Source organism: Dicentrarchus labrax, unplaced genomic scaffold, assembly GCF_905237075.1.
Source record: "Dicentrarchus labrax unplaced genomic scaffold, dlabrax2021, whole genome shotgun sequence".
In the NCBI taxonomy this organism is placed as follows: Eukaryota; Metazoa; Chordata; class Actinopteri; family Moronidae; genus Dicentrarchus; species Dicentrarchus labrax.
Window position 1 is genome coordinate 25,491,921 of NW_026136722.1, and position 18,377 is coordinate 25,510,297.

The following is an 18,377-nucleotide window of genomic DNA, read 5'->3' on the forward strand; positions in this document are numbered from 1 at the left end:
TTTCTCCCAGCGAGCATGAGACTGGACCGTTACCATAATGAGAAGGAATCAACCTGTGGTGTATCCCAGCTTTACTTGTTGGAAAGGTTCTTCTTCACTTCTTCCCATGTCAGTCGCACTACTAAATGATTCACTGCCGCTTAGACAACTTTACTTCAGCCGTACTGTCGATCACTCCTGCAGTGAATCTTACTAAGGCCCTTTTATCCACATAACCCCTTTCATTTGTTTTCTGACTTTGTTTCAGTGCTTGTACCTCCATTGCTGCTTGTTCTTATTAGCATTGTTCTGTCCCCTTTACACTCTTCTACATATGTGATCCTTCTTTCCACTCTTACTTTTTGGATCCCCCACATCTAGCACATCTCTTCTGCTCATAACAGTTTTTAGTTTTTAGAGTACAAACAATTGACAATTGAAGCAGCTCAATGGCGTTGGAACATAAACTCTCACTGGGTAATTCAAGAAACCCATGAATACCATCTTTGGTACATTCTCTCCTTCAAACCCTACACTATCCTTCTTCACTCCTTCTTTTGTTGTTTTCTGTCTTTGAGCATTCCTAATATTTCCTCTTTTGACATTCCTCTTTGGGTGCTCTATACCTACACTCATTGGCACCGTTGGCACCCCAGTGACCACTCCTTTACATTCACCACCCCTCCTGTGCTTTTCACCTTATTTTTTCATATTTCTCTTCATCTGGGTGCTTTCTCAACTTGTTCCTCATTTGCACACCTCACCAACAGATTGCCATCATTAAGAAAATTTTGCTATTGTATTTCCACGATCATACTTGCCAGAGCTGTTGTTCTTTCCTGTTTCATTGAGCCATTTCATTTAACCTGGTAATACCAGCACATTTCTCAGGTCCTTCCCTCTGAACTTGCTCCTGCCCTTCTTTCATACTTTTGATCTCTCTTCATGATTTTTCTTACTCTTTAATACCCTTTGCCTTGATTTTCATTCATCCAACCCATACTTTTCTCATACTCTTCATCATAATACATATCTGCCAAACTGCTCACCTCTGATCCATTCACGGAGCAGTCATGCTCAGCAGCAAGAAATTATCTTCTTCATCTCGATTTGAATTTCGCACATTATTTCAAATTAAATTCCATTTACCTCGATTGTACTGTAGGAGGCAGTCATCTCAAAAATTAGGCAAGTAACCAAAACCATCTCCATTTCAAGATACCATAGAGATGTTATATATGTTATATACGGCGATATTGTTAAATAATTAAAAAGAGCTAATTTCGATCTTTTTAACAATTGTATTGTTTTAATTAATACACGGTGTCTGCTTTCATTAAAAACATTTTTTTTTTTTTTTTTTAAAAAGACTTGTAAGTGATGAATATCGAAATATTTTTACCATAAAATCTGCCTAAAGACAATGCAAAAATACAGTTTCTCCGTGTTCTGACTGTTCGTGAATGCATCTTTGCTCCGCGCCAGGACCCGGATGAAGTTCTGTTCAACTTTATATCCGAGACTTCCTTTTTCCGCCTTCCTCTTTCCCTACTGCAGCCATGTCTAAGAGAGGTATGAAAGCCACCTTGCAAAATCCACATTCATCTGCTGTTTTTTACGTCCGACCAGAGCTTGAAATGTTGTTTATGTGTGATATATCGGTGAGGACAACATTTATACGCGATTAGTTTGAATTTTGTGTAGAAGGTTTACAATTAAAGAACGATAGCATTTTCGCTGGCTAGTTGGTGTAAGCCATGTTTCGGTGTCAGCGCCATGTAGGCCGAAAATGTGAATTAGCTTCATACTGTAAGATCCAGACAGGTTTTATTGGGACAGGTTCAATGTTGAACCGATGAATTTACTCAAAGCTTAAGTTCCGTCCTGCAATGTGTATAGTAACGTAAAATTAGCCCGACCTAGCAAGGCTAACCGAGAAAGCTAGTCAGAGCCGGTGTAGAGGTTGGTGTGAATCGTGGATAACCTGAAAATAGCCTTTATCTCACATGTGAATACACGGCGCTAGCCAAAGAGTTAAGGGGAAATTATGTCGCGAAAATGCAAAGTAACGGTAGTTTTTGGAAAATAAATACTTCGGTTAGGTGAAAAATATTAGAACGCGAAAAGTTGAACCATTGAGCCACACGGTGTGTATCTGTCACAGCTCATGCTAGCACCCCGTTCAGTCTGACGTTGGACCAACACTTTGTGCCAGGCTCAGGGACTGAAAGGGTCCCCACCGGTCCCCACCGGTCCCCTTCTGTCCCCACCGGTCCCCTTCTGTCGCCTCTGACTGTAAGCGTTGACTGCTAGTTCAGTAAGATGAAATAAGAATGGCAGCGTGTTTTTGTCAATGAACTAAAAGCCCCTCAGACTCCTGGATAAATGTCTTACCCTAATAACTTGTAGCAGTGGTGAATGGTGAAAGGTAGGGGCAGTTGAACTAGCAGCCGATATTATCACATGCAAGTCAAAACCTCACATTTCCCAATTTGGGGAGAATTGTATTTCTTTCATGAGCTTAGAGAAGGCCGGTTTTTGTCAGCTCATGAAGAGTTGAGGTTTCAGATATACAGTGCTTTGAACATTACAGGCATGGTCTTTGACCAGTTTGTCTGCTACAGATGTGTTAGCATGGCTGCACATGTTGGTCACCTTGAGGTGTTTGGGCTTTGGTGTTAAATGCAGAGATGGTACTGGTATATTAATTTCTCCATGAGTGGCTTGGCCTGGAAGAAGCACATGGGAAATAGATTTTTTTTTCTTTTTTCTAATTCTGTTTGTCTTATAGGACGTGGTGGTTCATCTGGAGCCAAGTTCCGGATCTCACTGGGTCTCCCAGTGGGAGCGGTCATCAACTGCGCTGACAACACAGGTACGTCTCAACGAACCAGTTGTATTGTGAAGGCACAATTTAGGTTTTGTGTGGGTGATATGAACTCCTGAGTGGAAGCAATGTAACATGGAACGTGCTTATACTCACTTTAACCTACCTGCTCACATTAGTCGGGTTACATTGTCAGTTCTTGAACACACTTAAACTCGTCTTTGACGTGAATTGTGCAGGAACAGTTGCCTATTACCCATGGACTATGTAAGGAGTGACTGGTAGTTTAAGAAATAGTCAGCGATTTTGGAGAATGCCTCAGCTTTCCTACTGCAAGTTAAATAAGATCCACACTTTCCATGTCTGTACGCTGAATATGTATCTGGAGCTGCCAGGTGCCAGTCAACCAGCGGAGGGTCCAGGAAATAATCTGGCACAACCAGCTGTACAACGGTCAATTGTGCCTTTTGCATGTAGGTTTTTTTTTTTTTTTTACAGATTAAACCATTAAGACCAGCTGCTGGCTCTAATTTCACATTTGCTGTACAGACATGAGAATGTTATCTAACTCTGCAAGAAAGCAAATAACTTGTCTAAATTGTGTTTTTTAACAATCTCCTGCAGAGGTCACTAAATGTGTTTAACATTTTTAATGTTGACAAAACTTTCTGCAAAATGATACTATAACAAATATTAAGGCTCATTTTCATTTCCCCTGGGCTTAGGAACAAAATGTGTGTGAGTAAACCGTAATGACTACAAAGCTGTGTTAATGCTCATTATATTGTGGTGAGATGAGCTTTGTGTGAGCTGGTAAATTAGTACTTTTAATCGTGCAAAAATGTTTTACAAGTGGAAATGAGCCCACCCCCCTTCCAAAAAGCACTTGCTTTGTCTGCTCAGTGGCTGGGTGAGTTGTCGTAGAAGGGAATATTGACCTCCTCACTGTGGGTGAGACGGCAGCGACACAGTGGCTGACTGATCTCAATCAGTGACGAGACAAAGTGCTGTTGCCCAAGTCCTTTCTAAAATGGAAGTACGATTGTCTAAATGTTTTTTGGAAACTCTTTTTACCTCCCCTGCTCCCCTCCTTTGCACTGCCTGTTCTCATGCTGGTGTTCTCCCTCTGTCCTTCAGGAGCCAAGAACCTGTACATCATCTCTGTAAAGGGCATCAAGGGGCGTCTGAACCGTCTGCCTGCTGCAGGAGTGGGTGACATGGTCATGGCCACAGTCAAGAAAGGCAAGCCAGAGCTCAGGAAGAAGGGTGAGTGTCAGACAGCAGGGTCACAGGAAATAATAGAGCTGATGCATGAGCTTAGTTTATGTAGTCTTATATAATGACCTCCCATTATGTTTGCGTGTCATGTGCTGCAGTGTTTTTGTTTGTGATGTGTGCAGAGTAACATTCAAAGTTTATCCAAAGTAGTACATGTATGTATTTCACCAGCAGGACATTTGCTTCTCTGTAGTGTTTTATGTGGCTGCAGCTAAAGTGTAGTCATCAGGGACAATTACAGCAGTGTCCGATTGTGTTATTAGAAAGATGTTCCCCCTTCCAAAAAGCACTTGCTTTGTCTGCTCAGTGGCTGGGTGAGTTGTCGTAGAAGGGAATATTGACCTCCTCACTGTGGGTGAGACAGCAGCGACACAGTGGCTGACTGATCTCAATCAGTGACGAGACAGCTTTAACCTGCTCAATCAAACCAAAGTCAAATTTTAATGCTCTGACTTTGTTCAGAGTGGAAACAACTAGTCTGTGTGCAGGTTACTGTAGTGTTAAGGTTGAGAGGTTCGGGCAATGTAACTGTCTTATGAAGCATTCAGGTGTATTGTGCCTAGGTGCTGGTGGAGGATGCTCTGATTTCAGGGAAATAAAAGTTTCTCCTGCTGCTCTCTGTTGCACTGACCATGTCTGTTTTAAACCCAAGTCAGAATATTATTAATCCAGGTGTGTGTGTGTGTGTGTTTTCTGTGGCTTTTTTGGAACTTGTGTTAACCACGTGCCATCTGTCCACAGTGCATCCTGCGGTGGTGATACGGCAGCGGAAGTCGTATCGGCGAAAAGATGGTGTGTTTCTCTACTTTGAAGACAACGCAGGAGTCATAGTAAACAACAAAGGAGAAATGAAAGGTGGGTTTGTTTGGATACAACAACAGGGTTGTTTGTGACATGGTCACTGTACAGTTATTTCTTGACAGTGCGGCCATTTACGCAGCATGTAACAGATCTGGTGGCTGAGCAGATGGATTAGTATACAATGACCTCCGCAGGATAAAGAGCTGCTTGGTCTTGAGCCATTTTAGATGTTTTCTGTAATTTATTCCTTTTTAGGAATTGTCAATGCAGCCCCTCATGTTTGACAGTGACATAGGTCGTGGTGGTAAAGTTTCTCATCGATGATTCTTTCTGCCTCAACAACAGAAGTCCTTGCTGAGACTCAAGCAGTACTGTTCTTGTTTGTAGCAGTGCTTAAAATGAATGATGTCCTGCGGTTGCTGGAACTTCTAGAATGACTTAATTTCTAATAAAAAAAACAACAAGCAAATTTAGAGACTTATTCAGACAATAGGCGAGAAAATATAATAAAGTTCATTCCATGCTTCAGTCCACGGCTCTTCTGCCAACAGTGCGCAGGCTGTCAGTAGGTGTGGTGTACATATGACCATTTCTCTGAGTCTGTCTTCCTGAGGATGTAAATATGCAAATGGTTAATTTGAATTTAAAATTGAAATGGTTTGAGCCTCCCTTTGTGTATTTGCTTTACTTTAAATATGATGTCCCTGCAGTGGGTGTGCACATATTACTGTACCCCAATCAGAAACAGGTTTGCATTTGCACTGCAGTTTGAGAAATAAACCAACTGAACCAGTTACTAAAAGAATGATCAGTGATTCAGATAGAAGTGCAGGGAACAACTAGCAGAACCTCCATGGTGGACCAGAGTGAGTCGATCAAATGATGCAAGTGAATCATTTGAACTTGGGACAATACGTTAATTCCAGTCTGGGACAGTCGGAAGTAGAATTAGGAATTGTTGCAGGACACTGGAGGGGAAAAAATAAAATTGAGAGCTGTTTGTTTTTTGTTTTTTTCTTTTGAGTCACATTTAAAGTTTATCCAAAGTGGTGTTGGCGGTTATTTAACTAGTGTTGTAAAATAATGAGTGTATAAGTGTTTTAGTGCCGATACACTTGATAGGTTTAGTTTATTTGTAAGGTAGATGTTCCCCCTTCCAAAAAGCACTTGCTTTGTCTGCTCAGTGGCTGGGTGAGTTGTCGTAGAAGGGAATATTGACCTCCTCACTGTGGGTGAGACGGCAGCGACACAGTGGCTGACTGATCTCAATCAGTGACGAGACAGCTTTAACCTGCTGTTTTACATGTGATTGTATTTGTGTCTACTAAAGATTTGTGTCTAGATTCCAAAAACCTCTGTCTGTAATGAAGTTAACGCTATTTGGTCAAGTCACTTGGCACAGTTGAAACTTTTTTTTTCTTCTCCTTTTTAAATTAATATTATGCTCTCGTTTGAACTGCAGCAGTCTGTTGTCCCTCAGTTAAAGGTTTCATGCAGTGTTGGAACTAAAAAATAACTGCTTTCCTCGTCTGTATCTGCAGGTTCCGCCATCACAGGCCCAGTGGCAAAAGAGTGCGCTGACCTTTGGCCCAGGATTGCCTCCAACGCTGGCAGCATAGCCTGAGCTATGACCCTGCACCTGTTTGTTTTCAATAAAAACTGTTGGTAAATCAAGCCTCACGTCTTGGTGTTTTCACTTTCACTTTATGTAGAGGAAACAATATTTTGAAGGGGGTTTAGTTAAAATGTTGAAATATGTTCTCTATTGCTATCTTGTACTCACTCCTGTATTGTATATCATTTTCACGAGCTTCTATCAGTCATAAAATCACATTCTCTACAGTAGGTCCAGTTTTCATATTTGACACACACCAAGCTCCAAATGCCCCATTTTAACAGCATTTGACATCCTGTAGATGCAGTCAGTGTATGTTTTGGTCATTGGATTTTCCTTTCAGAAAAAGGTATTGAAAAACAGAAAACCAGTGGTTATCTGATTTTCGTTTTAAAATACAAAAATTAAAATTGAAATACAAGGCGTTTTTCTTTTTCATGGTCAAAAAGGGATGAGCGAAATGAGAAATTATTCGATTTTCATTTTCTATTTCATATAAGAAAATAAAATCACTAGAAAACAGAAACGGAAAAAAGGCCTGTTTTTTCATATTCTGAGACCGGATGTTGTCATTTACAGGACGGTGCTGTGGAGAAGAAACAGTAGGTTAGTAGACTGCGATCAATCCAGTCGTGAGTCCGATCTCCGTGGTCAAATCAGCCACACTTAAATTTAGAGTGTACAAGTATTCTCAGCATTATGGTAAATGCGGAGAAACAGCGTATTTACTTCTGGTTTTCAAAATAAAGGTATTTAGAACAGTAAGCTATAATTCCAACCTACATTTAAAATAAAATGTTACCTTAAAGTGTTGTGCCCCTGAAGAATAAAAAACACTTTATATCAAGTATCTTTACTGCACCAGTGTGGAGAAATGCCAAAATAAAAGTCTCATATTTATGCCTCCAGAGATTGCATATTTGACCATATTTGAGGTACTGTAAAAACATATTGCTCAGTGTTTCCTGGCTACTGATGGTATATTTGACTTTTACACATATGAGACTACAAGCATACTTAATATCAAGCATTTTTACTGTAGAAATTTGGAGAAATTCAAAAATAAAAGTCCATATTTGTACCTCCATGTGGCATATTTTCATATATTTGAGCTACTGTAAAAACACTTTGCTCAATAATTCCTGGCTATGAGCGGTATATCTTACTTCTACACATCTAAGACTACAAGCATGCTTAATATCAAGCATTTTTACTGTAACAATGTGGAGAAATTAGACAATACAAGTCGTCCATATTTGTACCTCCAAGTGGCATATTTAACAGATTCACGGACCATGCACTTACTCAGATCTACCAGTAGAGGGTGTATTAAAACCTGATAAGATGAGACAGTGATGGCGTGTAAAAGCTTTATTTGACAAGTTTTAGCTTACAGGTAAACACATTAACCTTTCATTTTAACAGTTCTTACCCAGTAACAAGCTGCACAACTACATGGCACACATTTAAGAGTGTTAAGGAAAGCCTTGGGACTACAAGACAAACCACAGAGGAAAGGGTTATAAACCTGAGTACCATTAAATACAGTCCTGTGGAGCACTTGAACCTGATTTAAGCTGATTTACATACAGGAACCGAGGATAGGACAAAGTGCACAGAGATGATGTCTGAACAGAGGGAATGTAGTTCAAAGCATCTGTCATCTATACAACCTCTGGCAACCAGCACTTTCATGAGTATGCTGAACTTAGGTGGAAAAAAGCTGTGACTTCACTGGAGGAGCATGGGTAAAAAAAGCCACATTCTTCAATGTGTCAACAGTCACACAGACTACCAGTGTACATGGGGGGTGATAAATGCTCACTAGCGTGTACTCTTAACATTACATATATATATATATATATACTAATATCTGTAAGTCTTCTGTTTTTCTGCTTACAAGTAATTCTCAGCACTGTGTGTGTGTGTGTGTGTGTGTGTGTGTGTCTGGTCTACTTGGACATCTCCTGCCTCGCTCTGCTTACAGACGGAAACCAGCAGGTCCGTGGAGCGAAACCAGGCTGCCACTCAATGTACAGTATATATCAGCAATACATTCATCTCACAGCCTACAACTGCCGTTTTATGGGCTGACGGAGTGTCAGATAAGTAAGTATATAGATAAATTGTATGTTTGCCCATAAACTGAGGGGGAATTGCTTTTTCAGTGCTGACACCTGTCTGTGTGCAGCTCCCCTTCTTGACACCAAACCAGGGAATCTTCATTTTTGCCTAAAACATTCTTTTTAACTATCAATCATCAAAATTGCTATTAAATAATTTTCTGTTGATCAAACAATTGGTTAATTGACCGCTAGCTAAAGTCATCCCCCAAACACTGTCAATTGTCAACTGAGCAAATTTTAGCATTTAAAAAGTTTGGGTGGTGCTCCATGAAGGTTGTGTAAAAAATGAAGAAAAATCCCAATTTATGATGGCACATCCATTATGTTCATCTCTTCACCCTAAAAGCTTTTTCTCTTCTAACATTAAAGTGAATTTAAAGTGAATAATGTAATAAAGTACACTTTGTCAGATCTTACATTTTTCCTTTTCATAGTGATAATACTAGAATTAACTAGCTCAATACAATAAACCAATAATAATAAAATAGATAAATATTTGTTTATGTCTTCTACATGGATCATTAGCTGAAGAAGAAACTAACGTTTTGTCTTCAGTCTTGTCTTCGATGTTGATACGTTTCAAGGTTCAGACGAGGACAGCTGGAAACATGAAAAAGTGCTGAGACAGCGTTTCTACCAACTCATGCAGCTTCCGCTAATGCTAATCTGGATAGCCAGCTAGCTACAGATGATGCATTAGTTTCTGGTGGTCACCAGTAGAAACGTGAAGCGTGCTTTAGTCGGCCTCAGTTTGAAATCAAGGACAGGCTGTTTTCCCTTGCTTGACAGTAACAGTAACAGTGGTGGGAATAAGTGAACAACTGACTCATTGATGCATCTAATTCAGTTATGAAAATTTTAAATCTTCCATGTGAATTTTACGTTTTGGTTTCATTTCATCCAATTTCTAATTTTTCAACTGAATTAGCTGTCCCATCTGAAACAAACAGTAACGAGTATTAAAAATGAAACTAAACTTAAATCTGATCAAATGCAAAATATTCAAATGTGAGGAAAGAACCTATGTGTCATAAAGTCATGTTTGCAAATAACCTGTATGACTAGTTTTCTGAGCGTGTTGCCAGTTAACCCCCCAGTTCCATCTTTAGTTTCAACACCAACCACCCGCGGAGTACTTTACATTCTCAGAGGCAAAGCTGTGCTCAATCTCACTGGTTGTGTTAAACATAAATGTGCAGGTGGCGTGATGCTATATTGAGGCCCAGTTTAGCTCTCCTGATACTAATGGATAACGTTGGTTTATGTATAGCTGCAGAGGGACTCTGCATCTACGAGACATTTATTTAACACCACTCATGGTATCACATCCAGTCTGGGAATAAACGGACCGCCCCCTCTCGTCCTGCTCTCCTCGTCCCCGGGGGCCTCGGTGCGGGCGCTGGGTGTCAGGCTGGGTTGGGGCCGCTGCTCGCAGGTGGCATAGGGATGTGTGTGCCAGGTCCCGTCCCGGTAGGTGCAGTAGCATACTCTCTGCTCATCAATGTTCACACGCTCCCCCGCCGGGATCACCCTGTTCCCAGCAAAGCAGTTGGGACCTAAAGAGGCAGACAGAACAGGGGCAAGTTGCTCACACAAAATCAGAGTAGTAAAAACAGTATTGTTTTATTCTGCTGGCAAAGAAAAGCCTATATGAAGAAAACCAGCAGGTCTGGTTTCCTGATTCGTTTTGTCACTTAGTTTTTATTAAAGGAAGAGTTCCAAGAAACTAAGATGGTTTGCCAGTCTTTCAGATCATTGTCTTGGTTTTAGGTCCTGCAGCGTTTATGCTTTGGTTCTGTCTCACGGCTCTCAAAGCTCTGAAACCGACTGTACGCTACCCGTCCTCTCTAAATGGCAGAGAAGAGGCAAATATTTTTTCATGAGTTGGTAAAGACCAAAAACAGAGCTTAAAGGAGAGCGATTATTCATCAGGTGGCCAGAAACACCAATCCATTATACATCCAGAGAACAAAGAACCTGGCGAGTAAATGCGACCCTGTGCTCAACTGGGGCTCAGGTTTTACTGTCAATAGAAAACTGATATGACAAGTTTGTCATATTAAATTATTGGGAGACAATCTGTAAGTGTTTCTGCTGCCCCCAAGTGGCCAACAAATCCCTTAATTTATATAAGGCTCTGCAAGTTATGGGCAAACTCCTTCCTCAATAAGTAGAAGAAGTATTCCTTCAATTGTGGTTCAAGTTCATTATGAACAGTGTATATCAGTGAAGCCTGACAATACGACACAAGCAACACACAGGAAAAGATTTATGTAAGGTCAAATTAAACTGTCTCCTCCCCTTTAAAAAATCCTTGTGATGATATTTCTTTCCCCCTTCAACATGTGCTCGTGTGATATTTTCAGTAGAGCAGTTATACGTTGCTCAGGCTGGACATACAGAATACCATGCAAGCAAAAATGTAAACAGCCTTTGATACGGTTTGCGTCCCTAATTCACAGATGGGGGTTCCTTTATTTGGCAGCTACCTGTGAAACAATTACCAGCGCCTGTCAGCAGGAGGACAGGAAGTACAGTTCATCTGATGCCAGATCCAACTGGGTTCGATAAAACACAGCTGACATGAGGGAATCTGGCAGCAGCGGGATGAAAAAGGGAAAAAAAAAAACAGTGACGCAACAAACCAAACCATCTGTCCCTCTGTCTGTCCAGCAGAGGAGCGCTAAAAATAGAAACTACAACTTAACTACAACTGCCATAAAGCAGCGAGGTAAATGGGAGGCAGATAGCAGGTTGATGGGTTTTTTTTTTTTTTTAGGTGGTCATAATGAATCAGTTAAAGCACACATTTGATTGTTTAGCTGCTCTGGCTTTCCATTTTATTCTACATAAAAGCAACACATAATACAGGAGTAGTTATTATCCCTGCTGCTGCTATTCCTGTGACACACACACACACACACACACAAATCCCACCAGTGTTAGAAAGGACTTAAATGCCAGTGGTAGGGAAGGCATTTATGACATAACCCGGGATGGCTCTGTAAGCTGTAGGGTGTGTGAGGTGACGTAACCGGCGCTGCTTCTGAGAGCTGCAGGGTGGACACACACTGTTATAATGCCTGCCTTCTAATGATGTGTATGACACACGCAGGGGGCATGTGCTGAGTGTGTGTGTGTGTGTGTGTGTGTGTGTGTGAGGAGAGGGTTGGTGAGATCGGATATGACAGCATGGTATGGCCCTGCTAGCAGCACGTTGCCAGTTAAAAGGTTGCAAGTGGAAAACCCTTAAAATAGAATTACATTAGACTATAATTTAATTTTATATTCTGTTCTATGTTATAGAAATAAAGTTTATTATTATTATATGAACAGTTCACTGTGTATGGAAGGTACAATAGGACTGCAAATTGGAGTCCATAATTAATAAACAAAATAAAATGTTTTAACCATTTTGGTTAAGAAAATAAACCTCATTGTAATTATCAGGTTTCCCACGCAATCCTGGACAGTTAGAGGCTAGTTTGGACAGATTAAAATGACCAAATATCCTGGCGACAATCTATGTTATCCTAAAGAATGTAATTTTAGTCAATTACAATATAACATACATTTATTTACAGTTCAGTACATTCAAAAATAAAGAAGCTTCTCCAAATCACATGAATTCTAAAAGCTGAGATGGAAGCTACTATCTATCTCTCTGCTAAGCTAGTTAGCATTAGCATGAGTTTAGCTGGGGTTATTCTTCTCCATAATCTAGATTGAATTACTGCCTCATATGTGGACTAAACTGCATTCATTTCTGAATCTCATCTGGATGATTCAAATGTGCAAGAATGATTTCTATTGTCTGCCACAGAGCTTATTTTGTTCAATAATCCAAAATGGAAAGCTCCCATTGGCTTTTTGTCAAAGGAACCAGGGCGGTGCTAACTTCCGGGCCCCCTGCAGCACTCTATGAAGCAAGACCGCAATAACCACTCAGCCAGAGTGCAGGTAGGTTTTTAGCTTAGCTTTGTGGTGATTGCAATTCTAAACAGTTTTCAGAGAAATTATGCATTTTTATGGCATCATAATTTTTTACATGAGTTTTAGCCTGCAAAATCTGGGCTATAGTGGACTCTTCTGGTTCTTTCTTAATTTACTATAAACCCAAGAGATGTGTTATTTCAGGAATGTTGTGGACGTATGTCGTTAAAGTTCTGTCAGCACCACTGGTGAAGACCCTTTGTACCAAGGCTTTCTCTCACAAAGGCTCTGCTAAAAGATAAGGCGGGTGATGTTCTACTCTCTATTATAGATATTCTATTGTTTTTACTCTCAACAAATCCCACGACGAGACCCAAACCAATGTGACTTCCCTACTCTAACCGTGTCACTCAGCACCGAGCCCACTGGTTCCTATTGTAGATGTACATCTATAAAAACAGCTCGCAATAAAAACATTTTTTTATTGTTGTGTCATTTTTTAAAAATGGTTGGGCCCTTTTTTTTTAGAACCCGTCATTCAAACAGGAAGAAATAGTACATTTGTTGGGGACTATTTTTAGCTACGGATGAATCCACATTTGGTGCTCTAATGAGTATTTGGGGCAGCAGGACAGCGTGTGTGGGACTGAGTCAAGATAAACTACAGTGTGTGTGTTCATGGTAATGAAGGAAAAACAGTGTGGCTCATTGATGTGTTTTTAATAGTTTAATCAATATGCCCTTGTTAGTGTTAACGTGCTTTTATATTTTTATGGTATTCGATGATAAGACGTGGTGTGTGCAAAACTGACACCAAAAGGCTTGTTGAGTGTCCAAAATGGAGAGAGATCATCCTCTTGGGAACATTCTTAAGTTTAGTAACTTTTATTATAATATATTATATGTGCAGTGCAGATGGAAACCGTGGATTGAGAGTAAAGATCGGTTACCAAACACATTAATAATCCTCTGTGGAATATCCACAGCTAATTGTAGGGACGTCCTGAGATTAGATTCAGATTCAAGTGACAGCAGGTGGGTGGAAGCCCAGCACCCACTGAGCCTTACCAGTCTTACAGATGGGGCAGCAGTGGTTGGGTTCGTAGGTGGGGTTGACGCAGTGAGGGGCGGGGCAGTCCGAAATGCTGCAGTACACCTCTCTGTTGGCCTCGCAGCGACATCGCTCACACCTCGACAGCTGGAACACACAGACAGTTTGAATTTCATTGACTTCATGCATGTGGCCATTTGAACAGTCGGTCAATGAACAGTCAATGACAGCTGACCTGTTTCTGGTGTTATACTGGTTGGATGCACTTTGTCTGATACACCATCGGTTACATAAAACACACTCAATGCCTGCCCCCCCACTGCTCAATCCCCAATAAGCACATGGCTGCATGTCAGCTGTTTGTTGATGTGATGATGCAACAGCACAAACAAGACTGTCCCTCTTTCTATTAGCAAATATTAAGCTGCTAATACAACTGGCTTGTAACTCAAACCTTCACATTCGCTTTCGCAGGCATTGTTTCAGGTGAGGCATGTCCTCGAAGTAAGGGCGTACGTTTGTTAGCGCTCAAGCGACTACTTTGAATTTAGACATTCCCCGACGTTTGGTACGCGCTGAGATGTCCGACCATCTGGTATCACGTGACTGAAAAAAAGGTAACTGCTTCTGAAATGTAATACCTGTCAAAAGTGCTGTTATGACGTACGTAGAACTGTTAAAATTGCGCTAACTGCACAGTTTGGACATTTCTAGAAGGGTCATGATTGCACAAGCTATTACATTCCTTGTCTGTGTAGATGGAACACATCGCCATGTTTACGTCTGATGGTCTGCTGTTACCTTTCTAGCCCACAGTAGAATAAAGATTAGTTGTCAGGTATTGAATTTATATATATATATATATATATATATGGGGGTGCTTTTTGCCTTTATGAGATAGGGCAGCTCAAAATTGACAGGAAAGGGGGAGAAAGAGAGGGGGATGAGACGCAGCAATTTAAATGTTTTAAAGAAAAAATGTCAAAATTCTCTAATTTCAGCTTCTCAAATGTGAATATTTTCTGGTTTCTGTAGTGCTCTGTGACAGTTAACTGAATATGTTTGGGTTGTGGTCACTGGGAAACAGTCCCAATTTTCAAGCCTGGATCAACCAGACAAAGCCCTGGAACCCTACCTTTATCTCTACAGTAGCCCAGAACAGACAAATCAAACAATGGCTCTAGATACGGCCTGTCACGTTTTTACCTGAAGGCCACCGTACTTTCTCATACATGCTTGGAGGGGTAGGGGGAGGGGGAGGCGAGGGATATTCACTTGGTTGCAATCTGAAACCTCACCACTAGATGCCACTGAATCCCACACACTGGACCTTTAATAAATATTGAACTCAATCATATTAGTGTACAGACAAAATACAGGGCATGATATTTCATTAAATTATAATAAAGCAAAACAATAATTTGTAATTGATGATAATAATATTTGTGTAATATTATACGGTGAAACAGACGATTATCTCATACTGTTGCAATCCTACATTTGGTTGGCTACATTTCATAGACACATAGGATCATGTATTAGGGGTGTATTGGAAGGGTTACTTTCAAAATGTAATATGATACAATTACGAATAGGGTTGGGTACCGATATTGTTTTTTGACAAAGTGTGTGTGGTTTCGTTTTTTTAAGTACCGGTTCGAGAACCATTGAAGCACCGGAACCGTTTAAAAAATACCGAGTAGGCACCGGTATCGGATAAAACCCAACCCTAATTACGAATTACCTGTAAATAACCTGTACTGTAGTCAGTAACCTTATACAAATATCACAATATTGAAGTAACGTAACTTGAGTACTTCCTGTTACTTTTGGATTCCCCTAAACACCAAATATGAAAATAAAGACAAGAGTAACCAAATGAAAGTACTGATGTGAGTACTGATGTATTCTATAAGACAACAGAACAATGTGACCTCAGAAAGGGAAATGGAAAGCTTTGTGAAATGTGTCCTTCTGATGTATCTTAAAAGTGTAATCCTGCTAAATAACCCCAATTTTTATCAAATATAACTGTAATCTGATTACAATCTTTTTTCTGTAACTGTAATGGAATACAGTTACCTTTTTTTTTGGTATCCTGAACACTCAACTCAACTTATACAGCACCTTACAGCCCAAAGTGCTTCACACAGCAAACACATGAAAACAGGAAAGGAACAAGCATCAGTAAAATTGTGCAAGGCTAAAAATGAATACAATAAAATGTAAAACATAAAAAGAATAAATAAATAAATAAAAATAAATGTTGATGTGTAAAGAAAGACCAGGGAGACAGCTAACAGAGTGGGGAAGAGAAGCCGCGGGGTAAATCCAGCTAGGATAATATCCCATATGATCATATTGATCAGCTTATATCAGTATCAACTGATCACCAATCAGCTAGGATCGATAACAGCCTCTTATGTCATGCGAAATACAGACATAGATAGAGGCTCCAATATCCTTTATTCCAGATGTGCAGAAGTCCTATAACAACCACAGCTGGAGCTGTGTTGACTTGTGGATGGGACAGAGGGGGGGGGAGAGGAGGGGAGAGAGGGAGGGGGGAGGGTACGTAGAAGTTTCTCACCCTGAACTCCTCTAGGAGCCGGTACGTTTTGCCCCCGTAGACACAGACCCTGGCCATAGCCTCGCACACCGGACAGCACGCCTTATATTTGATCCGCGTGCACCGGGGGTGGATGCGGGGACACCTGGGCCGGACGCACACGGGGCCGTCCACGGTGCACGTGCACGGACACGCCGTGGGGCTCGGGTAGTAAACCTCTCCGATGCCGTAAACAAAACCGTGGTCGTCGATGCACCACTTCCCCCGATAGTCCCCGAACTCGTAGTCCAAGTCGGTTTTGGAGGAGTACTCCGCCGCCACCGCGAGCTCCGCGACGCGCCCCGGAGCGCGAGGCAGCAGCAGGACGAGCGCGAGGCAGAGGCAGCAGAGCGCGCGGTGCCGGTGGCTCATGGTGACCGGGACTGAACCATCTGTGTGTGTGTGTGTGTGTGTGTGTGTGCTCCGGTGTGCTTCTCCTCCCACCGTCAGAGCCGCCGATGACGCCGGTACATGCGCGTCAGTCCGGAGTGTCGCCGAAATCAATTACCCTCCATTTGAACCACACACACACACACACACACACACACACACACACACACACACACACACACACACACACGTACAGTTTAAACAGAAAATAACACACTCAGAACTTACACTGAAGTATGGAAGCCCGTTTCCGCCAATGTAAGTCATTAGAACGAGAATCAAAATACTGACCTATTATCTCCAAATAATAACAAACTTTATCTTTTTTTTGTCATTTCAAAATACTTCATTCTTCATTCTTCTCAGAAAGTAGAGATAGTTTCTCTTTCCCAGCCGTCACATTGGCACAAATGGGCTTCCGTACAGAAGATATTAGATACTGTGAAGAAGAGAAAAAAGTTTTACTGCATGAAATGAGTAAAACAAACACACCAACTATTCTGCTGTAGAGATTATTCTAGAACTATAATCATCGTTTTACAACTTGTTCATGAACAGCACTGCAGCAGTGCAATCTTTTTTCTTATCATTTATTTCCAAAACATACACAGTAGCAGTGTTAATGCTAGAAACAGAGTAAACATTATAATAACAGTAATTGAAAAACAAATAAATGATACAGAAAATAAATACATTAATAAAAAGAAATAAAAACATGCCAGGGGTCAGGGAGCAAAGAGAAACTCACCTGAATTAAAGATATGGAAGTGGGAGCACCGTCTCACAGTTTTGATAGCTTTCTTGTTCTTAGCAGAAGATATTGATTTGAAATATAACTCCAGTTCTTTCATAAAAACACAAAAGAGAGGTTTCACTTTGGCAAATTTACATTTGTGGCTGTAAAACTTTGCAAGAATTATAATGAGATGAATTAAATAAAATTCTTTTTCAACTGAAATGTCACTCTTTAAAAAAACAAAAAGCACATTCTGCAAGAGGAGCTTAAAGTCACAGAAAATATTATCTAAAATAAATCTACAAATATCTTGCCACAGTATATTTACATTTCCAAAACAGATGGAGAACAGTCTCAGTATGGGAGTCACAATAGGCACAATTTTGAATTTGATAAAGAAGGATCTAACCGGGTAACATCGATGAATCATTTTCAATGACACTTCTTTCAACTTATGAACCAAAAAGAATTTTTGAGGCAGGGACCAGATTTTTTCCCAACATAAGTTGTTTACACGACTATTCCAGTAAGATATTCCAGGTGGAACAGAAACAATATTACATTGGAAAAGAGCAGGGATCTTACAGTTATTCTTACAGCCAGATGGGTTGAAGCATACGTTACCAACTGGTGAGTCAGTTACATCAGTAAAAGGAACATGAAGCACAGAAACAGACATATTACTCTTGAATAACATGAGTACACCAGATGGAATAGCATCGAAGACTATAGCATACTGTTAAGGAGTTATAGGTGTCCTATAGTGTTGAAGAAACTCCTGATAAGAAAATAAAACACCATTGCTGTTGAATAGTTGTCTTACCCAAATAATATCATTGTTAAACCATTCCCCAAAGAATATGGATCTGTTCTTGTAGAGTATGTCTTTATTATTCCATTATGAAAAATTGTGTTTGTATACCATCGAACATGCAAGCAATACTTGCTTATGAAAATTGGAAAGGCGAACAGAAATCTTTTCTATGTTAGAGTGACACACTAAAAGGAATTTTAAACCACCAATTTTAGAAAA

General features: G+C 40.5%; 2 protein-coding genes across 2 annotated transcripts; one reads left to right on the top strand and one right to left on the bottom strand.

The window, feature by feature from the left end:
- The first annotated feature begins 1,423 nt into the window (after positions 1-1,423).
- Positions 1,424-6,559, top strand: rpl23 (ribosomal protein L23). The gene is made up of 5 exons (XM_051389216.1): positions 1,424-1,551; positions 2,771-2,854; positions 3,944-4,072; positions 4,826-4,939; positions 6,427-6,559. The coding sequence occupies exons 1-5, from the start codon at positions 1,539-1,541 to the stop codon at positions 6,507-6,509; spliced, it is 423 nt and encodes a 140-aa protein (XP_051245176.1). The 5' UTR covers positions 1,424-1,538; the 3' UTR covers positions 6,510-6,559.
- Positions 6,560-8,751: 2,192 nt separating this feature from the next.
- Positions 8,752-16,691, bottom strand: si:dkey-283b1.7 (von Willebrand factor C domain-containing protein 2-like). Its single transcript, XM_051389200.1, has 3 exons — positions 16,201-16,691; positions 13,628-13,757; positions 8,752-10,182 (listed from the first exon to the last, which is right to left on the bottom strand). Exons 1-3 carry the CDS (start codon positions 16,588-16,590, stop codon positions 9,941-9,943), a joined length of 762 nt encoding a protein of 253 aa, XP_051245160.1. The 5' UTR covers positions 16,591-16,691; the 3' UTR covers positions 8,752-9,940.
- Between the last annotated feature and the right edge of the window lie 1,686 nt (positions 16,692-18,377).

Coding starts and splice junctions, on each gene's coding strand:
- rpl23 (XM_051389216.1), top strand. Junction 2,855..3,943: donor CAACTGCGCTGACAACACAG/GTACGTCTCAAC, acceptor TCTGTCCTTCAG/GAGCCAAGAACCTGTACATC. Junction 4,940..6,426: donor CAACAAAGGAGAAATGAAAG/GTGGGTTTGTTT, acceptor CTGTATCTGCAG/GTTCCGCCATCACAGGCCCA.
- si:dkey-283b1.7 (XM_051389200.1), bottom strand. CDS start 16,590: ATGAGCCACCGGCACCGCGCGCTCTGCTGCCTCTGCCTCGCGCTCGTC. Junction 13,758..16,200: donor GGCTCCTAGAGGAGTTCAGG/GTGAGAAACTTC, acceptor TGTGTGTTCCAG/CTGTCGAGGTGTGAGCGATG. Junction 10,183..13,627: donor CTGCCCCATCTGTAAGACTG/GTAAGGCTCAGT, acceptor CTGCCTCTTTAG/GTCCCAACTGCTTTGCTGGG.